The 25,579-nt window shown below is 39.7% G+C and overlaps 1 protein-coding gene across 3 annotated transcripts in view; it reads right to left on the bottom strand.

Moving 5' to 3' along the window:
- RBPJ (recombination signal binding protein for immunoglobulin kappa J region) overlaps positions 1-25,579 on the bottom strand; it is a 234,550-nt gene that overhangs the window by 100,704 nt on the left and 108,267 nt on the right. The window contains exon 1 of one of the 3 annotated variants that reach the window (XM_027836303.1): positions 20,088-20,152. The exons of 1 other annotated variant lie outside the window; for it this stretch is intronic. Coding sequence is in view for 1 of the 2 variants with exons in the window: in XM_027836302.1 (XP_027692103.1) it covers positions 20,088-20,107 (20 nt within the window). In the remaining variant the exon portion in view is untranslated. Of the gene's footprint in view, positions 1-20,087; positions 20,153-25,579 lie in introns of those variants that run through there. One more of the 3 variants, XM_027836302.1, reaches the window with a different exon arrangement.

The following is a 25,579-nucleotide window of genomic DNA, read 5'->3' as shown; positions in this document are numbered from 1 at the left end:
TACCATCACATTAAGTAGGGAGTTAAGGGTAGAGAAGAGGAAAACATTCATCTTCATACTTCACAAAATACCACAAATGTCTCTAGAACCAATTTTAATATCTCTAAATATATTTAGATAGCAGCCAGTGACTTCATTGGTCAGTCCCTACATTTCCTGAAAATCAAACTAAATAGCAAATGAGAATTGATAAAGAGAACAACACAGATACTCACCCAACATCTCAGTTCAGGCTTTGGAAGTGTAGAAGCAAAAGAGAGTATGTTTGTGGCCAGTTGTCAATTATTGGTCAGCGAAAGGAAAAGTATATCTCTCCCACCAATAAGTGACATGGGAGCATCATATAATGATTAGCAATAGCACCAGATCTGTGTTTATTAGCTATGACCTGCCTAATCTTGACAGATGTTAGAAATGAAGGGCAGGGCTGAAAGCAGTCTTGTGCCTGCCATCGGTACCCAGTCACAACTTCTTAATAGAAACTTCACAGAGACCCTTCAAAACACTAGATTGCTAGCTCATAACCAGGCATGGGAAAAGCAGTTGATAAGTGAGCTTAACTGAAGGCAGGTAGTACAGGAGTGGGTCAATGGGACCAACCCCCTTAAATGTATTTGGGTTAGAAATAGCCTTCAGTGATTCTAAGGTAAATGAAGTATCAACTGGCCAAAGGTGGTACATGGAAAAGCAAAATCCTCTAAGTACAAACACTACATACAATGTACATAACCAACTTTTTGGAAATTGTAAAATACCCAAAATTAGGATACTTTAAATACTAGTTTCCTATGCCACAACCAGGTGTATCTTTCAAAAACAAAGTTATGTTATTAGAAAATCATCTATCATGGTCATGAAATCTCATTAAATGCCATTAGAGCCCTTTGTTGGCAATGCCATCTGTTTGAAGAAAATAATATTTCTACTTCCCAAGTTGGCTATAGCCTGTTTTTCGAGAAGCTTTCTACAATCCTTTTTATTACATAAAAATATAATATGAGAAGCCCCACTTCTCAAATCATCATTTGCTTATTGTACATTTTTGGGCAGAAAAATTCTCCTTTATTGCTAAGAGTACCTCTCAAAGTACAAGTATCAAAATTCTCTTCATACATTTGCTAGGAAATCTAATGCTTTGCTCAACTCTCAGCGTAAAAGCATTTGTATACATTTGATACATCTTCGACTTAATGCAGTAGCACTATAAGAGTATTATTTCATTACCAGAGTATTTGGGCTACTTGAAGCAACCAATGTGATATGTAATTCTAGTATAGCATCTAACACAGAACTCTGTACAAAGTAAAGACTCAAAAATATGTTAAATGCAACAGAAAACTCATTTCCATGAACCTTTTTAGAACAGTTATTTTTATATATACACCTCCCCACACAGTAAGAAGGTAAAGGAAAAAACCTTGGAGACAGTGGTTTAAAAAAAAAGGGCGGGGGGGGGGCTTAGTACCTATCAGTATATTAGTGAGCACTGAAACAATAACTCTCTAAAAATTTCCACAATACAGTTATCTCAGTCATGTCATCCAATGTCATCCCATTTAGTGCTCAGAAGAAACACATGAAGAGAATATATTCTAAATGTTGATTCCAAAGACTCTTCAATGTCCTTTAAATACTGACAAGTTGTTAAGTTACACATAAAGCTGCTATCCAAGTTATAATATAAAGATAGGGACCGGACTTGGGATTTCCTTGATACAGGGAACTCCCTATGTCAATGTACCTTCTATACAACTTAAGAGTCGGGGGAATTACCTACCACTGGAACCCAGGTCCTTCCTGGATAGATAAACATGAAAAATTGATGGCAGAAGAAACGAATGAAAAAGTATTTATTAAGGATTTACTATGTGATGTAAGGAAGGTGGAAAGGTGATAGTCCTTCTAGTGCTATGGAAAGGAGGATGGCAGGGCCCAGTGATCCTCAGAGATAGTATCAGGGTAGATGGTAAACTCTGGTGGTCTTCCATCTTACCAAAGGACAATTGGTGACATCCTGCTCATCAAAGCAGTGCATGTAGCCATGTCTGCCCAAAACTGAGGGTCCTGAAGAGGCCAGATCCATAATCACTGGGAAAAGAAGGAGCCAATGAACTCTGAGTAGAAAGAAGGCTGGAGCTCTGGAGCTCAAGCTCAGTCTAATTGGTTCTGTCCATGCTTTAGAACAGACCTGCACAACTTGCAGCCCACAGGCCACTTGCAGAATGCCAAAGGATTTTGGGCCACCAGTGAAAAATGTAGAGGAAAACATACTTTGTAGGTAGAGGAAATCCTTTGGTGGGCCACAAATTAAGCAGGCCTGCTTTAGAACCATGACATGTCATTACAAAATCTGGGGGTTGAATGGAAATGTAAGGCAGGAAAGTTAAAGGTAAATGATATATAATAATCTTAAAAGTAATAAATATTTTAATACTTCTATAATGTCTGACTTTTTGACATCACTTTTACACGTATTTTATGCCATTTTTATCCTCACAAAAATCCTGTAAGATAAATAGAACAAAATATATCTGTTTTACAAATCAAAAAATTAGGACAAACAGCAGTTAAAGTGACTTCTCAAAGTTAATCCAGCAGTTTAGTGGTAAGCAAGACTGGAAACTATGTCCCCTTACTTTGACCTATGTTTTTACCACTAGACTAGAATTTCTTAAAAGTCCATCAGCATTTAGAGCTGGAAGGGATCTTAGAGATATGGCCCAACCCTCTCATTTTAAAGATGAAGAAACCAAGGTCCAGGGAATTTAAGTGATTTGTTCTGGATCACAAACTTAAGTAGTGACAAAGCCCAATTTCAAATTCAGGTGTTCTGACTCCAAGTCCAGTGTTTTTTCACATTTTCTTCCCAAATGGTGTTCCAAAGAAGCCCAGTTTTTCCATACAATATGACTAAGAATTTCCAGAAGAAAGTTTCAATGCTAGTGATATTTTCCCCTCAAAAACATTAAAAAAGAAATGTCTATAACAAAAAAATTACATGTGGCTATTTTGTAGGAAGAAGGGTATGAAAACAAAACTGCTTCGTACCGAAATTTCCCTGGTATCCTGTTTTTTCAACATAACAAGCACTTATTAAACCACAACCACGTGCAAGGAACACTTTCCAATTAAAATATATTGACAGAACCCATATACGCAGCTTTGGAAATATTTCACTTGCAAGTATCTTTAAGAGTAGTGCCCACTCTATTTCCCTTTTTGATGTCTCAGAATTAAAGTGAAGGAATATTAAACCAAATCTATATAGTGACCTAATCAAATCCATATAGAATGTCCCCCAGAGGAACATTTATGAGTTCCATCAATATATTTCAGACCCCAAAATGTTCTATGTCCAAATTAATCTAGTGTCAGAGTGCCAATGTCAAAGGTAAGAAAGGGGTATGTACAGACTGGATATGGAAGGGGAGGGAGGAGGTGGTAAGAAGTATGAGAGAGGTTGCAAGTCTGGCAACTGAGAAAAGAATAGTATCCTGGACAGTAAGAAAGAGAAAGATAACGAGTTGAATTTGGAACCTTGAGTTTAAGATGCATAAGGCACATCCAGTTCAAGATATCCAATAGCTGCAAATCCAATTTTATTCTGAAACGCAGAGATAAACTCAGAAAAAATATGTTGTGATGGAAATCTTGGAGTCAAGAGAAGTCTGAATTTCAATCCCAATATTGACACTTGGGTGTCCTTTAACAGGTCACTTAACTTCACAAAGTTAAATTTCTTCATCTGTGAAATGAAGTTATTAATATTTACAATACCTATAGCTCACAAAGTTGTTATCATAAAAATGCTATGTAAACAGGAATTTTGCAACAGAGGAAATTTCTATCACAAATAAACCATATTTTTACAGAAACATTTCAGTTTAAAATCTATTCATTTTTGAAAAGTGAATTTCTTTAAAATGAAATTTTAAAATTTATCTTAATCTTAAGTAGATCTTAACCCTATTTAGAATTCTGAAATCTCTGAAAAATAGCATATAAAACATTAATAAACATGATACTTGTTAAGATAATGAACCTTACTTCTAAGAGACAGTACAAAGTACATTTCTTTTAAATAATTTTAGAAACAAATTAAAACCGGCAATAGTTCCCAATGTTAAAGAACCAAATATAAAATCATTCCTAAAAAACTAGATTACTAGATAAATTCAAACAAATCTTAATGTATTTGAATGTACTTAAATCTATCCAATTCACAGTACAACTGTCATTTATGACCTCTAAGACACAATCTACAAAAGAACTAAAATGAGTGAACTATCACCTTGTTTGACAAAAAATAGTATCCATTACTCTTATCAACAAAACAAAATCCAATCATCAATACAAATACAAAATATGCCCTTTATTGTTTCCTAAAAGTCTATTATTGAGGCGGAGCCAAGATGGCAGAGTCAAAGCAGTGACTTGCTTGAGCTCTCCCCCAAACCCCTCCAAATACCTGTAAAAAATGGCTCTAAACAAATTCTAGAGCAGCAGAACTCACAAAAAGACAGAGTGAAACAAATTTCCAGCTCAAGACAACCTGGATAGTTGCTGGGAAAGGTCTACTGCATTGGGCTGGGAGAGGAGCACAGTTCAGCATAGGAGCACAGTTCAGCATAGGAGCACAGTTCAGCGTGGGCACACAGGCAAAGACTAGGCCTCAACGAACCTGGAGCAGGCTTCAGGGGACTAAATCACGGGCAGCTGTGGTGGTTTCCAGACTTCTCAACCCACAAATGCCAAAGACAACTTAGAAGGTCAGTAGGAAAGTCTGTGACCACAGTGAGAGAGAAGCTCAGTCCCAGCCCCAGTCCCAGCGCAGCCCCAGGGCAGCGGCTGCTTCTGGAGCTCCCAACCCAGACTGAGGGGGAATTGAGAGGCTGATCAGAGGGAGACTGCCTGAAGCTTGGGACAGTACATTCTCCACACTGGAAGCAGACCCTTACCTTAACAAAGAGTTTAAAAGTTAAATAATTGGCTGGAAACATGAGCAACTGAGCAAAAAAAGTCAGACCATAGAATCTTTCTTTGGTAACAAAGAAGATCAAAATATACACCCAGAAGAAAACAAAGTCAAAGCTCCTACATCCAAAGCATCCAAAAAAAAATATACTGGTCCCAGGTAATGGAAGAGCTCAAAAAGGATTTTGAGAAGCAAGTAAGAGAAGTAGAGGAAAAACTGGGAAGAGAAATAAGAGTGATGGAAGAAAATCATGAAAAACAAGTCAACAGCTTGCTAAAGGAGACCCAAAAAAATACTGAAGGAAATAACACCTTAAAAAATAGACTAACCCAAATGGCAAAAGAGGTCCAAAAAGCCAATGAGAGAATGCCTTCAAAAGCAGAATTGGCCAAATGGAAAAGGAAGTCCAAAAGCTCACTGAAGAAAATAATTCCTTAAAAATTAGAATGGAGCAAATGGAAGCTAATGACTTTATGAGAAATCAAGACATTGTAAAACAAAACCAAAGAACAGAAAAAATAGAAGACAAAGTGAAATATCTCACTAGAAAAACAACTAACCTGGAAAACAGATCCAGGAGAGATAATTTAAAAATTATTGGACTATCTGACATCCATGATCAAAAAAAGAGCCTAGACATCATCTTTCAAGAAATTATCAAGGAAAACTGCCCTGACATTCTAGAACCAGAGGGTAAAATAGAAATGGAAAGAATCCACCGATCATCTCTTGAACATATGAGATCCCCAAAGGAAAACCCCTAGGAATATTATAGTCAAATTCCAGAGTTTCCAGTCAAGGAGAAAATATTGCAAGCAGCCAGAAAGTAACAATTCAAGTATTGTGGAAACACAATCAGGATAACAGAAGATTTAGCAGCTTCTACATTAAGGGATTGGAGGGTTTGGAATATGATATTCCAGAGGACAAAGGAGATAGAATTACAGCCAAGAATCACCTACCCAGCAAAACTGAGTATAATCCTTCAGGGGAAAAAATGGACATTCAGTAAAACAGAGGACTTTCGAGCATTCTCAATGAAAAGACTAGAGCTGAATAGAAAATTTGACTTTCAAATACAAGACTCAAGAGAAGCATGAAAAAGTAAACAGGAACGAGAAATCTTAAGGGACTTATTAAAATTGAACTGCTTACATTTCTAGATGGAAAGATGATATTTGTAACTAATGAGACCTTTGTCAGTATTAGGGTAGTTGGAGGGAAAAAATATATATGTATATAGATAGATAGCTAGATAGATAGAGGGCACAGGATGAGTTGAAGATGAAGGGATGATATCTAAAAAAATAAAATTAAGGGGTTAGAGAGGATATACTGGGAGAAGGAGAAAGGGAGAGGTAGAATGGAGTAAATTATCTCACATAAAACAGACAAGAAAAGCTTTTACAGCGGAGGGGAAGTGGGAGAAGGTGAGAGGGAATGAGTGAATCTTATTCTCATCAGATTTGGCTTAAGGAGGAAATAACATACACACTCAATTGGGTAGGGAAATCTATCTTGCCCTACAGAAAAACAGGGGGAAAGGAGATAAGAGAGTGAGGGGATGATAGAAGGGAGAGTAGATTGGGTGAGGGGGATAATCTGAAGCCAACACTTCTGAGGAGGGACAGGGTCAAAAGAGAGAACAGAATAAACGGCAGGCAGGATAGGATGAAGGGAAATATAGTTAGTTTTTCATAACATGACTGCTATGGAAGTGTTTTGCATGACTACCCATGTATAGCATGTAACGAGTTGCTTTCCATCTTAATGAGGGTGGAGAGGGAGGAAGGGAGAGAATTTGGAACCCAAAGCTTTAAAAACAAATATTAAAAATTGTTTTTACATGCAACTGGGAAATAAGATATACAGGCAATGGGGTATAGAAATCTATCCTGCCCTACATGAAAATAGAAGGGGAAGGGGATGGGGGGGGAGGTGATAGAAGGGAAGGCAGATTAGGGGAAGGGGTATTCAGAATGCACACCAACTTGGGCTGGGGGGAGGGGCAAGATGGGGAGAAAATCTGGAACTCAAAATCTTGTGGAAATGAATGTTAGAAAGTAAAATAAATAATAAAGAAAATTTTTTTTTAAAAAAATCTATTGTTGGGGGAGCTAGGTGGCACAGTGGATAGAGCTCCAGCCTTGGAGTCAGTAGGACCTGAGTTCAAATCTGACCTCAGACATTTGACACTTACTAGCTGTGTGACCCTGGGCAAGTCACTTAACCTTGATTGCCTCACCCAAAAAAAAAAAAAAAAAGCAACCAACTACAATTCACATTTATAAAATGACACTAAGATTTTTGAGATACTCTGTATTAGAGAAAGATCAGCTGTTCTTCCACTCTACTCCCTTGCCCCTGGGCATTCAACCAGACAAGGAACCAAAGGAGATGTTAGGTTCAAAACAAAAAGCCTAGATAAAAGGTAGAACAAGAATAAGAATGGGCACTGAAGTCAAAGGTAAAGGTATTCAGCCAGTTTGGAAGGGGCAGCTCAAACCAGGATGAAGGTAAACATCGATCAGTGTGGTACAGCTACCTCTGCTGCCCCAGTGCTTATCAAGGACAAGGGAAACTGAGCCACTTTCTCTGGAATAATTTGCTTTAAAATGGAGCATTCCAAATGATCACAGATCTATGGGCTTCTCAGAGGCAAGCCTCTGGTCCAATCTCTTTGTTTTACAAATAAGGACAAGTTCCCTGAAGGTTAAGTGACTTACTCAAAGTTACAGAGGTATTGCCAGAGGTAATATTTGAACTCAGTATATCTGGCTCCAGAATCAGTAATGTTTACACTATGCAGTGCTTCCTCTAGAAAAATCAGAGAATGTTATAGCTAAAAGAAATGTAAGAAGTCACCTAACCCAACCTGATCATTTTATCAACTAGAAAACTGAAGCCCAAAAAGATTAAATGATTTCCAAAGTAATAGTGCTAACTAGCAGCAAAAATGAGATCCGAAGCCAGGTTAACTAGCACATGTTCAATCTCATTCCCAGAATACCACATGGCCTGGTACTCAAAGGACCAACACTGAGCATGAAACAGTCAACAATGAGGCATAAAGCAAGTGGGCAGATAGTCTGCAGGTTCTTTGTTATCATTATAATAATAAAAACCACCAACTGCTCCGCAAATTTATAAAGTATCTAAGATTTATTATATACTGGGAAAAGCTGTTAAGCAACAATGAAAGTGTGCTACTAACCAAGTTTTGGTGCCTGGAGCAAACACTGTGACATCACTCACAATAATGGGAATGTTGTAGATTTCTGTTCCTTAAAAATCAACTTGAAAACCAAACAATATAAAGACTTGAATGATACTACGGAAAGAACAGTGGAACCAATATTAGAAGACCGAGGCTTTATTCCTAGCACCTATTAGCTAGCCATCAGACTCTTCAAGCAAAATAGGCCCAAGTGCTAAGTGTTCTCTGAAGTTCCTAATATTCTTTGAATGTAAAAGGCACATTGGAAAATCTAGTACTTTTTTTTTAATAATTTTTTTTATTTTTAGTTTTCAACATTCACTTCCATAAGATTTTGAGTTTTAAATTTTCTCCCTCTCCTTCTTCTTCCCCCTCCCCAAGACAGCATGTAATCTGACATAGGCTCTACTTAATACATTCATATTAAGCATATTTTCATATTAGTCATGATGTATAGAAGAATTAGAGCTAATGGGAGGAGCCATGAGAAAAAAGAAATAAAACAAAAGAAAAGGAGAGTAAATAGTATGCTTCCACCTGCATTTAGCCTCTTAAGTTCTTTCTCTGAAGGTGGATAGTATTTTCCATCCTGAGTCTTTTGGAGTTGTCTTAGATCCTTGCATTGCTAAGAAGAGCTAAGTCTATCAAAGTCAATCATAGCACAATGTTGCTGTTATTGTGTACAATGTTCTCCTGGTTCTGCTCACTTCACTCAGCATCAGTCCATACAAGTCTTTCCAGGTTTTTCTGAAGTCTGCCTGCTCATCATTTCTTATAACACAATGGTATTCCATTACATTCATTTACCACAACTTGCTCAGCCATTCCCCAATTGATGGGCATCCCCTCAATTTCCAATTCTTTGCCACCATACAAAGAGCTGCTACAAATATTCTTATATATGTGGGACATTTCCTGTTTTTATGATCTCTTTGGGATACAGACCTAGTAGTGATATTGCTGGGTCAAAGGGTATGCACAATTTTATAGCCCTTTGGGAATAGTTCCAAATTGCTCTCCAGAATGGCTGGATCAGTTCACAACTTCACCAACAATGCATTAGTGTTCCAATTTTCCCACACCTTCTCCAACATTTATCATTTTCCTGTTTTGTCACGTTAGCCAATCTGATAGGTGTGAGGTGGTACCTCAGAGTGGTTTTGATTTGCATTTCTCTAATCAATAGTGATTTAGAGCATTTTTTCATATGACCAAAGATAGCTTTAATTTCTTCCTGTTGAAAACTGACTATTCATATTCTTTGACCACTTGTCATTTGGGGAATGACTTGTATTCTTATAAATTCGACTCAGTTCTCCATATATTTTAGAAACGAAGTCTTTATCGGAGTGACTGGCTATAAAAATTGTTTCCCAGCTTTCTGCTTCCCTTCTAATTTTGGTTGCATTGGCTTTGTCTGTGCAAACACTTTTCAATTTAATGTAATCAAAGTCATCCATTTTCTATTTCCTAACATTCTCTATCTCCTGTTTGGTCATAAATTCTTCCCTTCTCCATAGATCTGATAACTATTCCTTGCTCTCCTAGTCTGCTTATAGTATCAGTCTTTATATCTACATCATGTACCCATTTTGACTTTATCTTGGTATAGGTTATTGGTCTATGTCTAGTTTCTGCCATACTATTTTCCAGTTAAAATGCTGTACTTTTTAAAGCAAAATGTGCAAAAGCAAAAAACAATACTGAAAACAGATGAAATTCTGTGAAATGTCAGGAAATTATACTCCTAGGGTAAAAAAAGTTGCAGTCAGACTCCTTCTGTTGATATTCCATTTGTAGGGCACTAGATTTAAGGTCAGAGTGAACGAGTTTAAAACCATAGCAGTTACATATTTAGCTGTGTTGATCAGGCAAATCACTTTCTGGGCCTCAGTTGCCTCACCTATAAAAAATGGAAGGAAATGGACTAGAACTTCTAGGAGTTCTAAATCTCAGGTCTGTGAACTTTAGAAAAAAAAAAAAACACGTGCGTGTGTGTGCACACGCGCGTACACATATACATAGGGAAATTAGGTGATGCAGTAGATAGAGTGCTAGGCCTAAAGTCAAGAAGACTCATCTTTGTGAGTTCAAATCTGTCCTCACACACTTACTAGCTGCATGACCCTAGGCAAATCAAGTCAATTAACTGTGTTTGCCTCAGTTCTTCATCTATAAAATGAGATGGGGAAGGAAATAGCAAATCACTCCGGTATCTTTGCCAAGAAAACCCAAAACGGGGTCACAAAGAGACGGACACAACTGAAATGACTGACAAAATACATATACACGCACATATATAGGTGACTCTATTTCAACATAATTGGTTTTCTTTGTAATCCTATACATTTTATTTTATGCATTAAAAAAAAAAGTTCTGAGAAAGGTTAGGAAGCTATGGTCTAAGTTTCCTTTCAGCTCTAAATCTACAACTCTGTATCCCAAGTAGTTAAGCATTACTTACTTCTTTTTAATCCTCTGCCAGACAAGAAAGAGTTCATATCCACATTTTAGTGGAATACACTTCCATCCAGATTGCACCAAACATCAGAAAAACACTCCCTCATATCTACCATATTGGTGCAAGTACAGGATACTCCAAAATATAGTCGACACCACAAAATGAGATCTCTTTGAAAGAAAACAAACACAAACACATATACACTATTGACTACACTCATGATTTTGCTGGCACAGGAAACTCTCAGTGAGGAAATCTCCCATTACTAAGGTATATTTTCTGTAACAAAAAAATCTGAGGAGCCAGAGGAGTCTAAATGACTTTCCTAGGGTCATGTAGCCAAGTGTATACTGGTGGCAATGGAATCTGAATTCAAGTCACCTAACTCAGAGACCAGCTCTCTATTCAATATACCATGATGGCATGTGAGGATGTATGTATAAAATATGCTTTAAAAGTGATTAATGGCCACAATCAAGTTTTATGCAAGTCAAATTTAGAGAAAGAGAGGAATAGGAAGTGCACCTTACATTTGAACCAATACAGCCATATAAATCCATCTGATTATACATAAATGATCTTCATCATTGTCTACTCTGGAGAGAGAAGAACTGTTAACTATCCTATTAATAAATCTTCATACTCCTGGAAGACCAACAATGATTTTTCCTTCAGACACATTCTCCAGGATAAATCATCATAGTTCCATTATACTTTCCCCATTTTCTATCTTACTGGCTGGCCTTTCTACTCTACCAAAGTACTCCATGTTCCTTTAACAAACTGAGACCAAAATGTCACAGTTCTCTGGCAGAGTTATAACCAGAACGGAGTATAAACAGTCTTTAACCTTATCCAGAACACTAGTTTGCTGACAATCTTTATAAAACTAACATTATATGTATGTATATATGTATATGTATAGCACCTCATGGAGGAATACTCAAGTATTTCTAGGTTAAATGCCACCAGGTGGGTGATATCACCTTCTTTTTATATATATTCTGGATTTACTCCATCATGAAAAAAGATGAGCCATCAAAGAATTAAACTTCATACTTCTCTTAAACCACTCATTCATAAGCCTGAGACTACTCTAACTACCACCCATTTTTGGCCAAGTAAATGAGTTTAGGGGTTTTTACATGGTTCTATTTTTCATTTCATGCAAAAGCAGCTTCCCTCACATGTGAATTTTTGAAAGTCAAGCTTACTGAACCAAATAAAAGTGAAATAGTTATTTACACAGTACAGAGTCCCTAGTAGGTCTGCAATTCTCCAATGTGGGAAAAATAGTATTAAGGTATTTTATTACAATTACAAAATAAGCATTATAATAATAGAATAATAGATTTGAGATTTTCAAACAAGGTAGGATAAAAAAAGGTTTTTAACTATTACAATTAAAAAATTATCTACAGCACTGGCACTACATTTTTTAAGCTACAGGTACTCAATGTCAGGATATGTGGGATCTTTTGTCATTGATAAATATAGGATATCATAACTCTTGTTAATAAAATTATTATAAGCCAGCTAACATTTCCCCTGACTAATAAAACCTTATACAAGTTATTTTAAAATCTATTTCCATGGCTGTTTATCATCAAATTAGTATCAGCTTCCTCAAAAAAGTCTCCATTTTCTTGAACTAACTTAAGCCCAGTTGCCAATTAAGTAGGGAAAATTTGCATATTCATTCTAATCTCTATGTAGGATTAGAGAGACTTGGGCAATTTTTATTTTCTAATGTATCTCTTCTAATATCTAGTCTGAAACCTCATCAAGAAGCAAACCCTTACAGCTAGGGAAATGGCAAGTTCTAGCAGGGTCTTACCACAAGAACTATGAGGTTGGACATTGAGGGAATGAAATTTGCTGTACCACACCAATGAAATCTTTTGAAGTACTGAAGAATTCTACCTTATACTCAACAGATAACAGCATTATTAAGAGTAAAGATTCAGCCCCTTATATATATATTAAAAGACATTATTGCCTGTCTTAACTCTTTTATCCCCAACATCAATTCTATATCACCAAGTGTCTGCTAGATGTTTCCACTTAGATGGTTTACAGGTATTTCAAACTCAGCAAGTCCAAAATGAAACCAGTCATCTTTTCCCCCATCAACATCTCTCCCCAGATTTTCCTAATTCTGGTAATGGCACTACCACCATAAATTCACCTAGATTCATAATGTCAGATTCATTTTTGACTCTTCCCAATACTTCACCCCCCCCACCCAATCAGTTGCCAAGTCCTGTCCAGCCTACCTTCACAACAACTCTCAACACTGTCTCCTTTCCATTCACACAGCCACGACTCTAGTTCAGTCTCTCATTATCTCTCCTGTAGACTACTGCAACAGCTACCTAATTAATCTCCTTGTTTCCCTATCTCTTTCTCCTCAGCTCCATCCTCACACAGATGACAAATAATCTTTTTAAAGCAGAGATCTGATGTACTCACAAGGTTCAGTCTGGCATTTAAGCCAATCAACAATATGTTTCCAACCTACCTTTCCAGGTACATTTCACATTACTCTCCTTCCAGCTTTGCTGACGGCTGGGTACCCTACACCTCTTCCCCCCAACTCCATATCCTATCTCCCACTTCTGAGCATGCCATTCCCCAAGCCTTGAATGAACTCACTCAAACTTTGTTTTTAATGAATTCCTTATCTTCCTTCAAGGTTCAGGCTCAATTACCAGCCCCTTAATCAACCTTCAGTTTCTTAGGGTTCTACCTAAAATTACTGTACGTTTACTTCTCTATGTCCACACGATATCCCCCAGTAGAATGTAAGAGATTGTCCATTTGTCTTTGTGTCTCTAGTACCATGCAGAGAAGAGATGCTTATTCAATGTTTAATTGAATATAAAGATCACTTTATAATTTGCAATACTATTAAGTAATACTATTACTGTGTCAAGTAGTCTTCACAGCATATTAGACTGAAAAACTGACAGGTCAACTTTGTCATATCAATTAATTAATTAAGTCAAATCAATCTACACCAAGATTTACATTCAAAATGACCACTATTAACAATAAAGGGTGCCAGTGTGGTATAGTGGAAAAAGCACTAGACTTGAAGTTACAGGACCGGAGTTCAAATCCCAAATTTGCTTACCTGTGACAAAATTATTTATGTTCTTCTGTTTCACTCCCCCAACCCCATATCCAATTTCCTGTTACTAAGTCCTGCTAATTATACCTTCGTGGCAATTCTCATGTGTCTCCACTAGCTCTGCCCCCACCCCCGCACAAGCCCTTATCGCCTCATGCCTGGACTCCTGCAAAAGCTTTCCTGCAGATCCCCTCTGCCAAGTCTCTTCCCCACTCCCATCTACTCACCTAGCAAAGTGATCTTCTTCAAGACCAGGTTTAACCATGTCACACACACCCTTCCTATTCAGTAAACTTCAGTGGCTTCCTGTCACCGCCAGGATCAAATATAAAAAAACTTGTTTGGTTTTTAAAGTGCTTCACAACCTGGCCCCTTCCTACCATTCCAGTCTTCTTTCACATCATTCCTTCCCACACACTTTACAATCTAGTGACACTGGCCATTTCCTGTTCCTCCCACAAAACCCTTCATCTCCCAACTCCAGTTCTCACCTGAATCCATTTTCACTGACTGTCCCTCATACTTCGAATTATCTTCCTCCTTATCTCCACCTCCTGGCTTCCCTAACTCCCTTCTTTTAGTTGTTCAGTCATTTCAATCATGTCTCTAAATCCCTGTGAGTCCAGTTGGGGTTTTCTTGGCAAAGATACTGGAATGGTTTGCCATTTCTTCTCTAGTTCATTTTACAGACAAGGAAACAGAGGCAAACAGGGTTAAGTGATTTGCCCAAGGTCATAAAGCCAGTAAGTGTCTGAGACCATAATTGAACTCAGGTTTTCCTGACTCCAGGCCCAGCACTCTCTCTCATCTAGCTTCTCAAACTAACTAAAATCCCCACCTTGCGTTAAGTCCCCAGTCCCCTTCAATGCTACTACCTTTCCTCTAACATAACCTCCAGTTGATATTGATTGTTCATGGTTGCATGTGGTCTTCATCCATTAGACTGTTAATTCCTTGAGTTCTGTTCTTTGCTCTTCTTTATATCCCAAGCACTCAGGCAGAGTACCTGGTACACAGTAGGTGCTGAATAAATGCTTGTTGAGAATTTCTCTGGGTGCCAGTTTCCTGACTGAAAACTTAAAGGTCAACTTTGTTCAATTAAGGGTTTGGATTGAATCATCTACCTTCAAGCTCTAAATGGAAGAGCCTATAAACTGAATCAGTTCCCCTGATGTCTCTACTCAGTATATTAGCTCTTTTACACCATGAATTATCTTTTAGTGCACTACAACTAATGAGACAAAAAGCAAAATATTTTTTCATGGTGTGCCAGACCTGAAGGGCGTTCAAAAGTACTGGCAGAGTACATACCTAGAATGCACCCTGTATGGTACCAGCTTGGCATTCAGAGCATCTATATAACAGGAATAACTGTACTTGTGTTACCTATCTCACAGGCTTACTGTGAATAAAAAGTTTTGTAAATTGTGAGGGAATAATAGGATGGATGCTATTCATCATCATCATCATCATTATTATTATTACTATTATTATTATTACTCAAGCAAAGGTCATGATGGAAGAAAAAAAAGTGTGAGACACAACAGATGGTGGTGACTCCAGGATATTAGTGGCAATAGCCAGGCATTCACTAGAGATTAATATACCAAATCAGATAGCTTAACAAGCCAAAGCACATGTGCTAAGAGTTATTGAGAAATACACTAAATACACTGTTGCTGCTCTATAATACAACCAATCAACCATAAATTCAAGTATAACATCTTGCACCCAGTCTAAGGGGGAGGTTGGTTTTTCCCAATAAACATTTAACACAGTGTCAAGTTATAACACAGACCCTAAGAACAGCACAACAAGCCTGCTTCAATGCCTAGTCTCATCAATTGAAATGTATTTAAGTGCTTACTACAGATCAGGCAAGAGGTTAAGTGCAGAAAATATAAAGGGAAGCAAAAGCACTTCCTGCCCCCAAGAAGCTTACATTCAAATGAGGGAGAAAATATAAACACAAATTAGTATATACAACATAAATACAGAGTAGATGCCAGGTAGTCTTAGAGGAGAAGGCTGAAGAATATTTAGCATGGGAGGGAGGAGGGTAAGAGGTAAGGGGGGGCAAGAGGGGAGGGGGAGACTTTGAAAGAGGAGGACATTTAGCACTGATAACCACTCAGATACCAATCAGCCAAAGAAGATAGAAAGAAAATATACAAGTATTAAACACCTTAGTTACATACAAAACAATACAATTTAATAGATTTGCTGAAAATCCAAGAAAGAACATTAGACACTTACCATAATACTGTTCTCAGGAGCTATACTTTAGAAACACCATGAGTAAAACCACCTATGATAATGTTCTTTTGGTACCTCAGTAACTAAATCCCCTTTCATGAGAACCAATAGAACCTTATAATGAATTCCAATCCATGTGAATTACATTCTATCAAAGTTCCAGTATATCATATAGCCAGGCATTTGGTCTCACTTTCTTTAAATCTGAAATCATCTCCATGATTACTGTTAGGAATATTCTTTAGAACAAGTAACTCAAGTAAGTATGGGCAATTAATTTATTGAATGATTTCAGACTTGGGAAATACTTCCAAAATAGAAATAAGATCCTAAAAATGTGCAATCTTAACAGTTTATGTTCTCAAGATAATCTTATGGTGGAAAGTATATCTTTAAAGATAATTCTGTAACTTACAATATATCTTTGTTTTATTTCATATTCTGTGGTAGTTTTTCATCCTCTGCCCCAATCCCAAATACCAACACATTAAATTCCTTTGTTTGCCCTCTGTTTTGCAGCAAACCTTAAGCATCTGCTTTGTATATCAAACTTTAAAACCCATTTAAACTTATTCATTCTTTTATTACCATTAAGACTTCCATGAAATTTAAGAATTTATAATCTGGCATTCCCTATGAAATTTAACCATATTCCATATTCAGCTACAGTAATGATTCAAACACATGTTTCAACTGAGAAGACATCATATAAACAGTAATACACAACAATCATCCTTTACAGATAGGTGGTAAGTATTATAATTCTCCTTTTTTACCACATAGTTGAGAAACTAACCCAGAGGGGGTAAAGTAACTTGGACACAATCACAAAGTCAGATGCCAAGAACAACTTTCAGTCATTCCCTGGGAAAATGCTGCCCCTAGTTGAGAGAATATGAAGTTCAGTAGTAAGAATGGAAAAGCACTCAAATCAAAGAACCTTTAAAAGTTATCTGACCCTGATATATAAGGAAAGGAAAAATAGTAATGCAAACATTTATTAAGCACGATTATGTGCAATGACAATGCTAAAAAAGTGATATGTAAACAGAGATTTTCAAACAAGCCATTTCCCTTAGATAGCTGCCTGAGGAATGGTTGAATTCAACACAAGTGCTTTCCTGTACAAACTCCTTTTATAATCCTTATTTCATCCACTTAAGTAAAAAACAAAACAAAAAAAAAATTTCACTATAGTGATAGCAATATATTGTTATAAGGCAATGACAGCTAAGAATCTAATTACTTAAAATTGAGTACCTATGGATGTCTAAAACTTCTTTGACATCTGACCTTTTTCTTAAAACTATACTTGGTAATTTATCTAATTACCTATAAAATTAATTCTGCATAAACTAGCATATTTTATTTGAAGTCTTAATTTTTAAATATCTCATTTCCTAGATGTATGTCTTAAGTTTTCCAACCAAAATTGCTGTTCTTTATTTACTGCTGGAGCACTCTTTCCTTTTGAGCTGTTCTTAAAGAAGATACAAGGTTCTGCACCAAGATATAGTAGTACACATATAGTAGTGAAAAATGGCACTGAACTTGAGAATATAAAAACTGAATTACTGATGTACCGCTTCATTACACACCTTAGACATTACTGAAAATATCCTAAATTTATATATATTATCACGAATACTAGTATTTTACTTCTTGATTTTAGGTAGAAAAAAACTGTAAGCTAATCTCTCAATGATTAATTTACAATAGAAGATGAGATCTACATTTTCACTGGGTTACTCATTTCGTTAATGGAACCCACACTACTTTAAATTCTTATAAAATTTCATGAAATGTATAAAACTGATCAAAAAAAAATTTCTCCACTGATTAAAAAATGTCACTACAATCATCACAAATAACAATTAATTTTAAATAAACAATGTCATGTGTTACTCCAATAATTATACTACATTCTTGATCCCTTAAAGCTATCAGACTGACTTATACACAATTTCTACAAATTAGAAAAAGGAACTCTCCATAATGAAATAATATTTAATCTATCTTCCAAAACCAGCTAACAAATCCTAAAGACAGCAAAGCAATCATCAAATCCAGGTCAATGCTCTTAGCTTGGTTATTATTATGCTGTGCTTACTGATCAATCTACAAATATCTTTATGTTACAACTAGTAAAAGGCATTCCATCTTTTAGACAATCTTTTAAATATCATAACAGTACAACTTTGAAAACAACCTAAAACCCCAGTATTATAACTAACTGATTAACTGGGGGGGAAAAATCTCGTTGTTTAAAGTAACTTTGTGATAATTACACATTGCCATTTGATTAACCTATAATGTCTTCTTAAGAACCTGAAATTAGTGTACACTGAGTAGTCTTTTAAGTACTTGCCTTTCTCACCAGAGCCAAAGCTGCAGAGGTTTTGGTTTAGACAGTACCTGGCAGCAAATGTACACGATTTTCAGTTTTTTAAAGTTTAAGCAAGAAAAAATTGCACAAACCTATTAGTCAATTCCCCATCAGTTATTTCCCTTTTCCCTTAAAATATACAGCTGATAAGTCCAGTAAATGTAAAAATGTCACCCTGAAACTCCCAACGTTTACATCAAGAACCTCTCCAATCCCACTAACACAAAGACTGAATATCCAATGGCGAAGATCTGAAGCTACTCAGGCACCAACAGAAAAATATCTTGCTTCTCTCTCTCCAGTCCTCCCACAATACCCACCCCCCCCCCCCCCCCCCCCCGGGAACCGGGGGGGGGGGGGGGGGAGAGAGAGAGAGAGAGAGAGAGAGAGACAGAGAGAGAGACAGAGAGATGGAGATGCAAACATGCTAACAGCTGCCCATGTCCTGCTGGCAGAAACCCAGAGAGGAAAGCAGGGACAATAATCACCAAGAGACCAGACTCTTAACACCCCCACTACCCCCCTCCCCCCGCCACTATTTCCAAGCAAAACAACAACCTAGCCCGAGGAGACAGAGTACTAGAATCCGAGACAATGTAATCCCGGGAGAAGGGAGTGCGGAGGGAAGGAGAGGGTACTAGAGAGGAAACTCAAATGTCTCTGTGGCATCCTCCAGAGACCAACAAACACAACATCAAATCGTGGGGGGGTCTCCACATAGAAGCACTAGATGAGTCCCTGGGGCTGAGACGGAACAGACAAGCTCCCCGGACAGTGGTGGGTAAATCAAACTGGAGGAGGGAGACATAGAGAGAGAAAGTAAATCACTGGAGAGGGAGACAAAGCCCCGGGGGTAGAGAAGAAGTAACCCGGGGATCGGGACAAATGGAAAGCTTAGCAGGGAGGGAGGAGAAGAAATGGAAGGGGGGGGGGAATCAAGACAAAGATAGGGTGCCAAGGCAGGGGGTACGGCGGTGGGGCAAGAGAGGGCAGCACAAAGGGACCGGCGGGCGTGAAGAAGGGGCATCGGGGAGGCAGGGACGCGGGGCGCCAGGGGTCAGACAAAGCGCTCGAGGCGGCGAGACAAAGAGCCAGGGATGGGGAGAGATGGAGGAAACCAAGGTTAGACAAAGCGCCCGGGACCGGAGCGCAAGAGCAGAGGCGGCAGAGGGCGGCCGGCGAGGAGACAAAGCTGCGCGGGGACGGCTTCCGAGCCTCGCGCGAAGGGGACGCCCCCACGCCCCACGCGTGCACACACATTCACCCCCCCCACGCCCGGCCCCGGACTCCGCGAAAGGGGGACGGCTCGGGCCGAGGGGGCCCTCGGTGGTCCAGCAGCCCTGGCAAGGGGCAGGTGTGGGTCGGCTTGCGCCCCCATTCACGCTGGCTCCCACGCACACGCGCGCGCGCGTGCATACATAACATACACATACACACACACACACACAAACACACGGGAGCTGGAGCAACAGTCCCGGGGAAGAGCGCAGCCCCGCACGCACACACGGACAGGGACACAGACACGCACCGAGGGCTCCGCTCCGCACGGAGGACGCCGCCCCTGCCCCGAGCCCCGGCCCCTGCCGCCTCTCGGCAAGTCGGGAGCCGCCGGTAACTTTGCCTCTCCCCCACCCCCCAGCTCTGAGTCCCCAGACTTACCCTGTCACAACAGGCGCCATCTTCCACAAACTCTCGCCAAAACTCTAACCCTCGCGAGATCCCCGCTGCGGCCGCCACCGCCTCCCCTCCCTCTCCTCGCTCGTCTCTCCACCCCCTCCCTCTCTCGGTGGCTCTTCCCCCCCTTCCCGTTCCATCGGCAGAGGAGAGCGAGTTCCCCCCTACCCCCGCCTCCCAGTGGAGCGCCGCCCTCGTAGTAGGAGATCCCGCGGCTCACGCTGGAAACCCACCCTGGCGGCGACAGAGCATGCGCAGGCGGGTCCGCCGCTGGAGCTCCCTCTGCGTAGCGACCGTGGGGAAAGCCAGCTTGGGTTTTCCGGGGGTGGTGGTTGTTGATGTTTTAAAAACTCCCAGAGAGATAAGCACGGGGACTGGGAGGACCTGAGGGGATTAAAACTGGAAGGGGAATGGCAGGGTTTTAGGGTCAGGAGGAGGGGCCTTGGAGAAAGGTAGGAAAGGACTTGGGAAAAATCAACAGCAGATGGGAATTTTCCGTGTGGACTCCGCAATTCATCCTGTAATCCTTACCTTTTAGTAACTCGGGATTCCCGAGTCTGAACTATGCAAGGAACCGAGTCACTGAACAACCCTTACTGCAACTGCAGCCTTTCTGCTTGCTTACCCAACTTCATCCTCATTCTTTGAGCAGCCCCCGTTGCCCTGAGTTTTCAGAATGTTACGAAAGATTTCTGGGTTCCCAGATAGGTTACCTTCTGAAGGAATTTTACATTTTAACTTTTTTTTAATTGATTGGCTTTTGATTCTGTCTGCAGGGTGTCCCAGGAAGAAATCCCCAACTTTTCCCCTAGGGCATCCAACTTTTTTTTTCTTTTTGATAAATGAAATTCTAGCCAATGCTCCTTGGGAGGAAACTCCCCATTTTCGCGCCCTGCTGTTTCCAGGAGAAATTGCAAAGTTTGCAGAGAAAGCTGACCTCTGCTTCTGTTTCTTTATGACCCAGTTACAGAAAACCAGTCCTACCTGTGTTTAGGAAGTTATCTAGGAGGGTCTACGTAGAAGGAACTATTTATTCCCGGGCGTGAAGGCGGCCCAGGTATTTTAGCTGTCCAGGGTCTCAAAGTTCTCCAGTAGTTATATTTGCCACAAGTATTTTTCTCTACAAACTCCTTTTTATAATCTTAATTCCATAGTTATATATATATTTTTTAAAAATGCTGTTGTCAACGTACAGGATACCCCAAAAGTCTTAGTGCGGTTTTAAGCCATCCAAGCTTTAATAATAGCTTAAAACCGCACTAAGATTTTATTATTAAAGCTATTTCGACTTTAATATTTAATAATAGATTAAAACCACACTGGGATGTTTGGTACACCCTGTATGGTGACAGTAGTGGGTTGGTATAGGGAAATGATAGCTAAGAAACCTGATCTCTTAGAACTGGAGTGTGAAACACACATGTAGAAACCATATTATTTTATTGTATGCCCAACCTACATGAGCCCATTTGCAACTCTATCTTTGGGGATTTAACGCCCAGTCCAGGAAATGTTGTACTCCTTTCCCCATGTGTTCTATTCAAACCCGGAAAACTGGACTTCCACTGAAACCTCAAGAAGGTTCAGGAGGACCAACGGAGCATGTGCGGCGGTCTTTTGCGCATGCTCGTCCGCTAAAGACGATTTACTAAATGCGGGCAGCCTAGTCTCGCACATCACCTTTTCAACTACCCCCTCCGCCTCCTCCCCCCTTCCTCCCCCCGCCCCAGCCCCTTCAGACACAACACAGCCGTGGGAACTTTCCCAAACCTCGCGAGAGCCTCTCCCGGGCTGCTGCGGCCACCTCCGCCAATCTCGCGAGGCCGAGGAGGGACAGGTCTCTTGTCCTACCTCCCCCGCCTCTTTTCCGGGCGCTGTTAGAGCTCTCAGGTTCTGAATGGAGCGCTGCCCAGCGGGGCTCTGGAGGGGGTTGGGGGGACTGTGGAGGTCAGCGGATAAGATAGTGGCTGAAAAGGGAAGAAAGTTAGAGGAGTAAAGACAGGCGTGAGCCCACTCCAACGTACCTCTCTTCCCTCAGTCCCCCACTCCCCTCCCTCCGCCGACCTTGACCTACATCTGCCCTGAGTGGAAAGACCCTGGGGGCAGCGGGAGAGCCCTCCCGGAAGGGAGGAAGCCGCCGCTCTGGGCACAGGGTAAGAAAGAGGTCACCGAGGAGTCGGGCTGAAGCGCCAAGCAGCCTCGGGGGAGGTTTCGGGTCTCGGGGCCTCCCTGGTACTTTCCTCTGGGTGCCAGACGAGGCCCCCGCCACTTCGTTACAGCGTTGAGTCATTCCTCCCTGAGTCACCCACTCTGGTGACTGCTTACTTAACTTACCATCACACGAGTTCAGAGTCCCCGTGTTACTTTCTAAGAGTAACTTTTTCCCCCACCTGTGCCACCCACAAAGACGGAACTGAAGAGGATGCTCCTGTCATTTGTTCCCCACCAGGACTTGAAGCAGGGGTTCTTAACCTTCAGACAGTCATGAATCCCTCCCCTTGTCTGGTGAAGTCTGTGGAGCGCTTCTTATCATGTTTTCCAATTCATAAAATACCCAAGATTACAAAGGAAACCAATTAAAATATCTGTCTTTATAGAGATAGATCAATAGATCCAACGCTTAGCACAGATGACAAAGGAAACCAATGATACTGAAATATCTCTCTTTATAGATATACATAGATTCAACACTTAGCAGTGCCTGGCACATGATGCTTAATGTTTATTAAATTGGATATAAAAAAAATTTTTAAAAAAAAAGGGCTCCCCAGGTTAAGAACTCCTTTCTTAAGGTACCCTAAAGTGACCCTTATTGCTTCCCTCTACCATTTTCCCTGGCTGAACTTTTCTCCATCGTCCTTATTCTTTTTGGGGGGTGGGGGCCGGCTAGGCAATGGGGTTAAGTGACTTGCCCAGGGTCACACAGCTAATAAGTGTTTTTATGTGTCTGAGGCCGTATTTGAACTCAGGTCCTCCTGAATCCAGGGCCGGTGCTCTATCCACCCTCGTCCTTATTCTTTTAAACATCCTTATACACCAGTTTCAATCCCTGCTCCCATCCCCCACCCCCCCACCAAACCCATTGTAGACCATGCTCTGGAGGTTTTAACCTTTTCAATTCTGAAACTTCAGCCCTTGATTCCGTCTGATAGGAATGGTGACTACTCTCAGAAAGACCCCCCAGCCACTCCTTCCAGCAGTCTTCTCCATAGCCTTACCAAACTCCTTACTGCCAGGGTGGTTTTTAACCTGCCTTGACCTAGGAGTCAGCCTTTCCCTCCTCCTTTCTGCAGCTGTGATCAAATCAGCTCTTCCACCGTTGTTGCATGGGATATGTCAGTCTACTCTTCTATGGCCCCACATATCCCTGTAACTTTCAGGTCCAAAGTGCCCCTCCCTGAACACCACAGCCCTGTATATAAAATTTAGCACTTATTAGAGTACCTAGCATATAATAAGCACTTAATCAATGCTTGTTAATTGATTATTGCCTCCCCTCCTAAAATGTAAGCTTTTTAAAGGCTAAGAGTGATTTTTCTTTTGTATTTTTATCCGCATTAAGTAAGCTCTTAATAAATACTTTTTCATTCAATCAATCTTTCTTAACTCTAACTCGAAGTATGAATTCTCATTTTTGTCTCGCTTTCCTTTTTTCTCCCAATTTGTTTAAAATCATACCATTTTTGGCTTTATTTTTAGTCATTCACAACTGGCTATTATTCTTTACTTTTTCTAGTTACAATTTGGTCATTGAAGTTCTTTTCTAACTTCATCAAATATCCTCGTTTCATAGCTGTGGTAAATTTGGCAATAATGATTAACATTTCTATAGTGCCTTAAAGTTCTCAAAGTGCATTTCTCAAAACAACTCTGAAATACACAGTACAAATGTTATTAACCTCATTTAACTTATGGGGAACTAGATTAAGTAACCTGCTTACAGTCATACAACCTAGTATCACAGCCAGGATTCAAATACAAGTTTCCTAATTCCAAGTCCATGGTTCTACTACATGTAGCTACTATGCTAGGTTAGCATCTGTCCAATTTTTGCTTTCATTGCAGGCAGGTACCATTCTAATTAAGTTGTAAATTATAATTTATTGGGTAATCAATAGATTTTTATTTCCTTTTTTTGTTTTGGTTCTGTTGAATGTTATACTTTTCATTGACTAGCAAATTGTAATACACACAGTGGGAAGAAGTAAAAGTACATGTGTATAGCAGAATAATTTTTAATTAGAATAGAAGAATATTAACATCTTATTTTTCTCCGTTTCTACTATCTGAGCTCACGATTTCAGGCCTTCTTATCTAATATTTCCCTATAAGATTTCTCTACTTATACTCTTTCCTCTCTCATCCTATACAGCATTGCTAATCTGTTTGTTTGGGTTTTTTTTTGATGCCCAGATATGATTATAATCAATCTATTGCTTAAATAGCTTCAATGGCTTTCTGTTTACCTGCTGAATAAAGATCAGACTTCTTAACCTGACATTGAGAGTTCTATACTAGGGTGAGGAACCTGCGGCTTTTTGGCTGAGACCAAGTTTTACAGAACAAATCCTCATAGGGGACTGTTAATTGTTAATTTAACAGAACAAATTCTTATAGGGGATTTGTTCTGTGAAGTTTGGATTCGGTCAAAGGGCCACACTTGAGAACCTAAAGGGCCATATGTGGCCTCAAGGCCACAGGTTCCCTACACCTGCCATATACAATACTTCGGCTTTTCTTTCCATCTTCTTATATCACTCTCTTGTCACATACACCAAACTCCAACCAAACTGGATTCTGAACTGAAAATGTAAGAGTTGGAAGAGACCTGGGAGGACATGTAGTTTAACCTAGACCTGGGTAAGAATCTCATCCAATATATTTAGCAAGTGGTTATCCGGTTTTGCTTGAAGACCTGTAGTGGGAGAGAGTCCACAACCTTGTGAGGCGATATACATTCCACTTGTAGATAAATGTTACAAAGTTTTTGCTTAGTGGAAACCTAAAATTACCTCTTTGCAAATTTCTACCCATTGCTTCTAGCTCTGACCTCTGTGGCCAAGCATAGCCAGTCTAATACTTCAAAATGACATTTCCCTTGGTCCCCTGCCAAGTTTTTTCTTCTCTAGTATTCATAGGAAAGGGAAGTAAAGTAGCTATCTAGCTGTCTTTAAGTATTTTAAGAGCTGTCACATGGTAGAAGGATTAGACTTGCTCTGCTTGGTCAGAGCTATATATTACATAGACATCTTAAACTCAACATGTCCAGAACAACTCATTATCCATCCACCCAAACCCTTACCTCCTCTGAACTTCCCCATTACTGTTGAGGGCACTACAACCCATGTGTCATCCTTGGCTTCTGGCTCACACTCACCTAATATATCCATCCTGTTGCTAAATCATTTCTACCTTTGCAATAGTTCTCATATCTCCACTCACACAACTGCCACCTTCACACCCTGGACTATTGCAGT

The sequence above is a fragment of the Vombatus ursinus genome, unplaced genomic scaffold (assembly GCF_900497805.2).
Source record: "Vombatus ursinus unplaced genomic scaffold, bare-nosed wombat genome assembly UNPS02014818.1, whole genome shotgun sequence".
Lineage (NCBI taxonomy): Eukaryota > Metazoa > Chordata > Mammalia > Diprotodontia > Vombatidae > Vombatus > Vombatus ursinus.
This window is presented reverse-complemented; position numbering and strand designations above follow the sequence as displayed.